Here is a 10,360-nt window from a genome sequence, read left to right on the forward strand (position 1 = left end):
TGCGTTCTCTGATTGCTTTTCTAGTTTATGCAAATAGTTATGATACATGTAAATATGTATAGTAAAAATGTAGCACTTTTATAAATGCATGGCATATGTATTTTGTTGCCATCCACCTTAGCTCATTTGCATTAAAATGTGAACTACAAACAAGCTATTTCAGTTCATTGCTGATTACCACAGAAAACATTTTATGATTCACATTGTTGCAGAGAGAAAAAATAACAGAGTCTGTTGTGGAAAATTCTTTATCTGTTGTTCAAGTGGAAGAAATAAGTCTATTGAGAATCACAAGCTGTCTTTGTTTTATTTGAAGCTTCAAAGGTACAAAGTCACACAGAGTGCAGAGCAGTCTATGGGAGAGTACGAAGAGACTGAGAGAGGCAGCTATTTTTATACCATTCTTTAAAATTATTGTGTATGTGCATCCATAGTAACACGTGGGGAAAAACCCAACTTTCAGCAAAGACAAAAATAACTGATGGAGACACAGGTGCAAAATGTCTTAGAAATGCTATATTGGTTTTAACACCTTCAGACGGAATAGTTTGAGACATAGGGTCGAGACAGGTTCAATCAGAGGTAACATGTCTATCTTGCACAGACGGTACTTTCTTTTCGTACATTCTCTACCTTATGGGGTGTCTTTGAGAGGTCATCAGACACAAGCAGCTTAACAAGGTTATCAAAGGTTACAAGCATCAAAGGTTATAAGTATCAAAAGGTTGTGACCACCTGTACTAAGTAGCACATATTGTATTGTTGTACATAATATGTAATGCTTTCAGATAATAAGGCTTGTAGATAATAAATTTTCCATTACAAGTTCACTAAGTATGAACAATACCTCAAATGAAATATAAAGCAGAAATAATAGAAGGCAAAGACTTTACTGAGCTTAATGTCAAGTATAAGTGCTCGATTATGTGCTAATGAGCAGCTATCAAGGAAGATCATGTGTCCATTATTACACCACTAAGTCGGGAAGGCCACAGTAATTTACAAAAGCGTGAAAGCTTTTTCTGTCACCTTTTAGATTTCAGTGTCATGTCAGTCATCATTAGCAAACAGGCAGCGTGCCAGAGAGAAGACTCCATTCCTCCATACTGATCAGAATCATCATTTATCTAAAGGATCATAATGTCCAAAGTCTGTTTTTAATTTTGCAGGAGCAGATGGAGATTAAAAGTCTTAAAAGGCAGCAGTTAAATTGGAGGAGAGTGTTCATTTTCCAGACAGATGTTCTCATCACGAGGGAATTTTCATAAATGAGAATTGGGATTCAAAACCCACAAGTCCACTTCTTCAACCTTAAACCTTCAGGATACAATTCAGAGAAGTGCATTAAGAGACATATATCAACCCTTAAAGTTTTCCTTCTGCTCTTTGGGGAATATTTACGAACAAGGTTTCATTTTCATAAGTAACAGCCTCTAGAGGAGGTAATGTTTTATATTTGATAATAAATTACAGTCTGGTGCACTCACTGTGATCGAAGGGAAAGGGTGTGTGTGCAAGAAGATATATTCACATGCAACATGAACGAGAAGGAGGAAAGTAAAGATTGAGAAAAGAGGGAGATATTTAAACACATCCAGAAGAGGTCAGCTGCAAGACTGAGCCATTGCACTGCCCACGCACTCCCACATGCTCAACATCATTAAAAACAAAAGGCCACGACTGAAACAATTCCGCAATCTGTGATGCAACCAACAACAAGTGAGACAGATCTGTTGGCGTAAGGATGCGCCGTAAGAATCTCTAAAGAGCTTTTTATTTTCCTGCAACTCTCCTCCACCATGAATCTCCCTTCTTTTCTTGAACTGTCGCTCATTCATGACAATACCATGCATGATTCGCAAAATTATGATATAAAATGAAATGTTGTTCATGCTTTCCATTTGCTCATTTACTCTGAGATTATGAGGCTGAGAGAAAGTTTGTTTTGTCTCTAAAAATCGATATAATATATTATTAACAGCATTTGCTTGAACACATTTTTGGCTGGGGTTTACTGAGTAAATTGGTTCTTAACTGAGCTGCACTGTCTGTTCATCTGGCTGGTTTGAAAATTAATTGAGCATCTTACGCCACCCGGTGGGCTGGACAATATCCAAACAACACAGAAATCAAGCAGAGACAGCAGGAAAGCAGCGAGAACACAGTGGGAAACTGTTGAACGTTTTTTTTTTTTTTAAAACTTCGAAACAGGAATGTGGACAGCAAAAGTAAAACATCCACTTTTCTTTTACCAATACTAGTTGTGGATGTTTGATTGTGATTTTGTCAGACCAAGCTGGCTTTCAGTTAAAGACACTATTTGCTGATCTTTGAAAGCTTCAGGTCCACCACAAGTCACTTCCTTCAGAAAGAAAACATTTTGAAGCCGGTCAGTGAGCCACTTCCACAGATACTCTATCTTCCCATCACATTCCCAGGGGTTCCCTGATAAGACCACCCCAAAAGAGGATTTCGTCTCATCCAGCAGACCTGAGGGGAGATACCGAAGCTGGTTCTTAAAGAGCAACAAGAGTTGAAGGTTTTGCAAGCCCCTGAGGAGGTTCGCTGGCAGCTCTTGGAGCCGGTTCTCATGCAGACACAGTTGGGATAGTTTAAGGTTGTGAGCGAAGGTTGCTGGTCTCAATGTCATTAATTTGTTCCCCCCAAGGTTTAGCGTCTCCAGGTGGTGCAGGTTCTTCAGTGCATCTTCTTGTAGCTCCTGCAGGTTGTTGTCATTCAGGTCTAGAACCTCCAGATTTGGCAGCTTGTGAAGCAGAGCAGCTGGGATGCTGGTTAAACGGTTCCAAGACAAGTCCAGCAAGGTGAGGCTGCTGTTGTCAGGAAACCAGTCTGCATCTGCTTTTTCTAATAGATTACTCCTCAGTATCAGCCTGTAGAGTGAGGCGTGGCTGAAGACGTTTGGAGGCAGATGAACCAGCTGATTACCTGAGAGATCCAACTCATTTAGGTGAGGAATGACAACTGGCAGCTCCGGAGGAAGGCTTGTCAAGTTGTTGTAATACAGCCGGAGGTAGGTTAAGAAGGGCACGGCACTCAGATGACCGGCTGTGATGTTGCTCAGCTGGGTGCCTTGAAAGGACAAATGCGTGGTGTTGGGAGGTAAACCACGTTCAGGGAAGTAAGTGAGGGAGCTTCGGCTACACAGCACATTAGCACCTGAAGCTGTTAAAGAGCAGGAGCACAGATCTGGGCATGAGTGGGGGCGTCTTGTTTGGAAATTGGACTCGGCCAGAGCAGTGAAAGTCAGGAGCAGCCACACGATCATCTTTAAAACACTGCAGCGAGAAAAGAAAAAAAAAAAGGTTAAATGACTGACAGGTACTACCACTAAAATCATGATCATAAATGCATTCTTACCTGAAAAGCAAAAGCAGGATTCCTTCTGTTTCTGATTTTGGACTCGGATTTACAGAATGCTGACTGTATTTATGCCCAGCAGTGAGTCAGGACAAAATGCTGCAAGAGGCAAACAAATCCAAGCAAACAAACCAGCTTATCAGCTGGTGAGTGGTTTGCTGTTTTTTTGTACTTTCTAAAAGGAAAGATGTTACCACGCATGAATCAATATTTTCTTTTTTTTGTATCCAAGTACAAATGTTAGCAGTGATATGCAAATATAAATCCAATTTTCAAAAGTGAGGTATTCAATTTAACCGTTGAATTGTTATTTTTTAAAGAACATGCAGTTTGTTGGAGTAGTTGAATGGTCCGTGTACGGATCTGAAACGGGTATTGAAAAACAAAAAAGGAGTGGTTATTTGATTTTTGTTTTAAAACACAAAAATTAAAATTGAAATACAAGGTGTTTTTCCTTTTCATGATCAAAAAGGGATATACGATTTTTAAAAAAAAATGCTTTGATTTTCGTTTTATATTTAGAATAACAAGAAAGCAAAATCAGTAAGAGACAGAAACGAAAAAAGGTCCGTTTTTTCATTTTCTGAGACCGGAAGTGGTCATCAGCAAGTGTGGAGCCAAACAGAGTACGGTGCATAGACTGTATATACATTTTTTTTTCGTTAGTTTTCATGGTCAAAATGAGAGATCAGGTGGCTGATCTTAAAATAAATCAATATTGAATTTTTTATAGAGATTAAAGTTTTGCGGACCCAGGGGGCGGGGATACTCGATTGACAGTCTGGTCTGGAATGATTGACAGGTCCTATGGAGGAGGCAGCAGAGACTCTGCTTTCCTCGTTTGGATTAATTCTGATGTAATAACTGTTGGTTTATTTATCGGTGGAGCAGCACAGCATTTTCCACAGACAGTTTTCCTGCCCGTTGGCTTGTTTTAATCAGTTTTCTGCCTTCGGCTGATTCTACCAGCAGACACTGAAAGGCCTCTAATAGTTCGGTGAGTAAATGTTTACTTTCGTATCGGTGCCGCTTTTAATGCACTTTATATGCAACTTTAGTGTCAGATGTAACGTGTGCCATGCACTCCAGATGTTGGTGGAGTTTGTTTCAGTGTGTGTTGACCAGAGAAGAAAGCTAGCATAGTAAATATTAGCTTAAATGTTAGCGATGCTAACCGAGCTAGCTGCTCAGTAGTAGCCTGATTAAAGCTTACGTAGCATCAAGCTAATGTGTTGAGTTTCATGTGAACAGCTGAAGTGTGTTGTGTTCCTGTAATGTGGTTCATTAAGTTCATAAAACTGTGGCTGGTTGACGTTAATGTAACGTTCAGGAAACTTAAATGTGATTAAAACAGTAACGTTAATGTTCTAGTTGTCAGTAATCAGCTTTAATTTGACACTAAAACAGACTCTGATATTTTTAAATGAAATCAGTTTCATTAATTTGTTGAAAATTGTCTCATTTGTTGTTGTGATGTTGCTGCTGATTCATTAAAACCAGATGATCCATGTTGAAGATATGTTTAGTTCTAGTATCAGAAGTACAAGAAGGAAAATGGAAGTTTAGTTCTGCTACGTCAAAGATTTCAGGAAAAAAATAACTAAGAGTCTTTATGCCTCAAACTTTATTTTACAATAAAGAAGTAATGAAATTATCAAAGATAATAAAAATATAAATAGCAGAGAAAACCTGAGAGAATAATTTCCTGAAAAGTCTGTGAAGTAAAAGCAGCTTTTTATCCTGAAAGATCAGAATCAGCTCCAACATCTGCCATATAATGCCATAGTATAGGATGTAGTTCAGAAAATGTCAAAGTATAGTATACTTTTCAAGAAAAACATAGTATGGCCTGTAGCTCATAGTATAGCTTGGCAAAAAAAAAAAAAAATTATGTGGTTCAAAAAGTGCAAAATGATAGGATGTTGCCTAAAATTGTTATGTATGATATGTGGTTCAAAAAAATGTCATAGTGCAGTATATTGTCAAAATAGTATGTCATTCAAGAAAACATCAGATTATAATATGTCATCTAAAAAATGCCATAGAATAATATTTCATTGCACAAGTAAAAGTATAGTAATTTTTAAAACTGTTCAAATTCTTATAATATGTTGCTAAAAAACAGCAAAAAAACCTAAAACAAAAAAAAGTCATAGTAATATGTCAATTTAAAAAGCCTATAGTAAAGAGTGTCACCCAACAAACGTCATAGTATAGCATGTTGCTCTAAAAACATCATAGTATGGCCTTTGGTCCAAAAAACGTCATAGTATAGCATGTCGCTCTAAAAACGTCATAGGATAGCATGTCGCTCTAAAATTGTCATAGTACAGCATGTCGCTCTAAAATTGTCATAGTACAGCCTTTGGTCCAACAAACGTCATAGTATAGCATGTCGCTCTAAAAACATTATAGTATAGCATGTCGCTCTGAAAATGTCATAGTATAGCATGTCACCCAAAAAACGTCATAGTATAGCCTTTGGTCTAAAAACGTCATAGTATAGCATGTCGCCCAAACAACGTCATAGTATAGCATGTTGCTCTTAAAAAGTCATAGTATAGCATGTCGCTCTGAAACGTCATAGCATAGCATGTCGCTCTAAAAATGGTATCGTATAGTATGTTGCTCTAAAAATGTCATAGTATAGCATGTCGCTCTAAAAATGTCATAGTATAGCATGTCGCTCTAAAAAGGTCATAGTATTGACTTTGGTCCACAAAACGCTGTTTTGTCCTGGCTGTCTGAAGTAGGTGAGGAGCAACACAAAAACAGTCCAAATGCTGGTTTCCAGAGGGTTAGACGAGTATTTATTTGAAAGAGGAAGTTTACAACAACACATGTGAGGGGGTTAAAAGCAAATGGGTGTTAGTAAAATAAAAATAAATAAACAGAACTAAAAGTGAACTTCATGTTGACACTGATGGGCATTCCAACCAGGAACAAAGTAAAAGATAATCAATACGAAAAAAAACTCTTCCCGTTCACCTCTTCAAGCCCAGAAACACACCGCAGTAGCACCCTAAACTAAAACTACCAATGGGTTCCCTGTTTTCCTTTCTGAACAATTCAAAGGTCCCTCTCTATCTCCCCACACATCCACCAACCACTGGAACACATCTCCAAAGTTCTGCTGGGCCAGCTCAGCTTCCCCTCAGAAGAAGTGCCGCCACCTGCCAGATGAAGGAGCCTTTTGAGAGGCAGCTGGCATCGTGATTGGACTGTACTTTGGTCTGTTCCAATCCAGCTTCAGCTCCAGAGACGGCAGGCGGGACGAGTCAACGGAGGCCGGGTGGACGAAGGCATGCAGCTGAGTACAATCCAGAAAACAACAGAGGAGGAGTGCAGGGCCAGAACAAACAGAGTAGCATCTTATGTCTCTTAGAAAACATCATAGTATAGCCTTTGGTATGAAAAAACGCCATCATATACATCGTAGATTGTACAAATAACAAGTCAAAGGAAAGAGACATACATTGTAGAATTGTAGTAATTGTGGGCTGACTGATTTACTGATGATCAGTATTTTATTTTTTCCTGATTTATGGTAATAAATACATTTAAAAATGGCGCTACTTTGGCTCAGAACCTTTATCTACCTGTGGTTGCTCTGTTTTCTGGAGTGATTTGATTGGTTATACTTCACGAATAAAACTCCTTTAACTTAACATCTGTTAACAAAACAAAAACGTATCAACAAAATTTTCTGTTAAAGCTTGTGTTCTTGTAAGTTTAACTCCAAGATTTTAAATACTTATTTACTGCAAATGAATATCTATTCCAAATGTCTCACTAATAATCATTATCCGCCTTAAAAACCCACAAAACACCCCTCTATACTCGACCACACTTAGCACAGTCCGGTTCCCCCTTCTATAAATCTGCTTGGAATCTTCCACTTCCTGTTTGTCAAAGTGGCCTTCTACCTGGACAGGTTTTGTTGGAGCTCATGCAACAAACATTTTGGGTAACTGCACTTTAATATGGATGGATGACACTGAATTAGAGTCTGTTTTAATGAGACTGAGTTAAGATGTGTAGCTCTGTCATTAAATAGTAAATTATTTCTCAGAATTCACAGACAAAGTCTGAAATGTTTGCTAGGTTAGCGTCCCACATGTTCTTTGGCTCAGCTAAAGCTAACTCTCTCCAACTTCTGGATCTCTTGAGTTGCTTGTTGTTAAATTATCTTGCTATAGGTGCTGAAGCTCAGAAAGTCTGAGATGTTTGTTCAAAATAAGCTCATTCTCAAGTCTGATCTGAACTGTACTCTTTTGTTTTAACTTTCCCTAAACTTAGGAGTTAATGACAGAGCAGCACATCCAGACTCAGTCTCATTTATGTAGAGATTAAACTTCAGTGTCATTCATTGATGTTAAAGTGCAGTTTTTCAAATGTTTGTTGCACATGCTCCCGACCAAAGCAGTCCAGGTGGAAGACGATGTGAAGAGAAAGCTCCAGAGGATGAATATCACACATTTACGTTGGAAATAAATGTCCTTTAATTGGACATTGCTATGCAAAAGTTGGATTTCCCTTTAATGATGTTCAAATCTTTGTTGAGTGTTTTGTTGATGTTGGTTTCTAAATGTTTTTTGACACTCGGCCCCAAAGATTAAAACCTTCTATGGCTCACAAGCTGCAACAATTCACACATTATCAACTGTCTTACTGACTAAACTAAGATAAAAAGTGAAAAACTGCCTGATTCCTGCATCATGAATGTAAATCTTTTGGTTTTTATGACGGTAAACTGAATATATTTGGGTTTGACATTTTGTAAACCAAAACAAGAAATGAATTAGTGGAGAAAACAATCAACAGATTAATGGACAAAGAAAATGTGGTTTCCAACATATATGGCTGAATTACTCCAACATTACAAGATACATACAATTTTAATTCAATTTTATTTCTATAACACCAATTACAGGTCAAATTGTCTCAAGACGCTTTATTTTTATATTGTTTTGTCTTAATTAAAATATGACAAAGTAAGAAATTTAAACCTCTTGACTAATCCAATTTATTATTTGGTTTTTAAGAGACTAATGGACAATTAAAATAAGTATCACCACTAAAACTAATAAACATGAGGTCAAATAGAAGGAAGAGTTTTAAATACTGCAGTCCCACAACGACAAGAATAGTTTGTCAACAAAAACTAAATCTGCTGGTAGATTCCATTAAAGTCCTAATAAAGGATAATAAAGTGTGATACTAAAGGTTTGTGGTGCTAAAAATGTCCAAGTAAAGATATGAAGTTGAACATCTGGATGGAGGTTGATAAAAGTTGACCTTCTTTCATTTCTCTGGAGCGACTCCATGGATTTTATGGATGGTGGTTCAAGACCTGCTCTTCTAGTCGTCTTCCTTCTAGTCGCTGTAAAAAGTCAGTCCATCCTGGCCGACTTCAACACCTCTTCATGAAAACTTGTTCTGCCTCCGACCTGGTGGAAACTCAAGAAACTCGGGAAAACCCATGGAGACTCGAAGAACTCGTGGCGACTCGAAGAACTCGTCGGGCGGGGGAAGGTGTGGTGGGTGGTGGGGGGAGGTGGGGGACTAGAGGGGGGAGGCCGCCACCCACCTTCCCGCCCACTCTCCGCCCTGACTCCACCCAGACTCCGCCTTGGCCCCACCCATGTGGTCACTTCAGGAACTACGATGCCAAAGGGACGACGAATTTATTTCTTTTCATCTGATCTGTAGCTCAGTGAGTTAAGGATTTGCCTATGGAGCTGCAGGTCGCTGGTTCAAGACCAGACACTTCTTAAGTTTTCTCAAAATCCTGACAAAGATAAAGAAAGAAAACTGCCGTTGGCGGGTCTCGATCCTGCGACCTTCCACTTGGTAGTCCGTCTTCTTTTCCCCTGAGCTATTCGCTCAGATACTAATTCTTCTTTTTTTTGCGCATTTATCATCTATTTTTTGTCGTTTTCGAGTTTTTTTTTAACTCGAGTCTCGACTCGACCGTTTTTCTCAGGAGGCTGGACTTCAGCCTTTGTTCTGGAGGGTGGAACCCTCACTTCCAAGACTTTCAAAAGCCTCCACACCTCCGGAGTCCTCAGGACCTGAGCTTTCACACAGTCTGAGGGCTGAAATTTTCTAAGTCCCACAGTAGTTCTCTGTTAGATTGAACCTTCAGACAGTCTGAGGACTGAAAACCTAAAAGTTCTTGAGTACTTCTCTGTTAGTTTGAACCTTCAGACAGTCTGAGGACTGAAATTTAAAAAGTTTCTCAGTACTTCTCTGTTAGTTTGAACTTTCTGGTTAACAGAAGCCTTAAAACTTGTGACCATGAGTCTTGATTTCACATTTAGACCACTGATCTGAGTTCTTCTCAGACCTTCACCTGTGGGTTTTTTAGAAATCCTGAACAAACTTTGATTCTCTTCACTGAACAGTAAAGTTTGTGGAGATCAGAAGGTAACATTAGTTTGATCGATGCCTTCAACTACTAGTAGACTTTATCTGGAAAGCAGTTTTCTGAAATGAGTTCTTAGTAAATCTGTCCACAATCAAACCAAGAACACAGAAAAGAGGAAACGTTTGAAGAAACAACTTGATGTTTTCATTTCAGACTAGAAAACACTTTAAGACTTTTATCTGTTGTTGCTCTTTTGATGATATTATTGTTTCTTCTGTTTAATTTGATCTTCTAAAGTTTAACTGGTGTCTTTTCAAATGTTTTGTCTTTAGTTTGATTCTTCTTAAATGTTTAGTTTTGCTCTTTTCTCACCTTTTATTCTTTTCTAATGTCTGATTTGATTTCCAAATGTTTTGTCTTTTTAATGTTTAATTGTTGTTTTTTCAAATGTTTTATCGGCTTGTTTGAAAAATTTCCTTTCCCCATGTTTAATTTTTCAATTAAATCTTTAAGGTTTTTCTTTTTAAATGTTTTACCACCTTTTAATGTTTCATTTTCTTTTTAAATGCTTCATTGTATTTTCTGTTTAATTCCTATTTAAAGTTTTATTGT

At 38.1% G+C, this 10,360-nt stretch overlaps 1 protein-coding gene across 1 annotated transcript; it reads right to left on the reverse strand.

Annotated features, from left to right (window-relative positions):
* Positions 1-287: 287 nt before the first annotated feature.
* Positions 288-3,511, reverse strand: LOC129350155 (leucine-rich alpha-2-glycoprotein-like). Its single transcript, XM_055015753.1, has 2 exons — positions 3,379-3,511; positions 288-3,296 (listed from the first exon to the last, which is right to left on the reverse strand). The coding sequence occupies exon 2, from the start codon at positions 3,284-3,286 to the stop codon at positions 2,258-2,260; it is 1,029 nt and encodes a 342-aa protein (XP_054871728.1). The 5' UTR covers positions 3,287-3,296; positions 3,379-3,511; the 3' UTR covers positions 288-2,257.
* Positions 3,512-10,360: the final 6,849 nt, after the last annotated feature.

Source organism: Amphiprion ocellaris, chromosome 12 (assembly GCF_022539595.1).
Source record: "Amphiprion ocellaris isolate individual 3 ecotype Okinawa chromosome 12, ASM2253959v1, whole genome shotgun sequence".
NCBI lineage: Eukaryota > Metazoa > Chordata > Actinopteri > Pomacentridae > Amphiprion > Amphiprion ocellaris.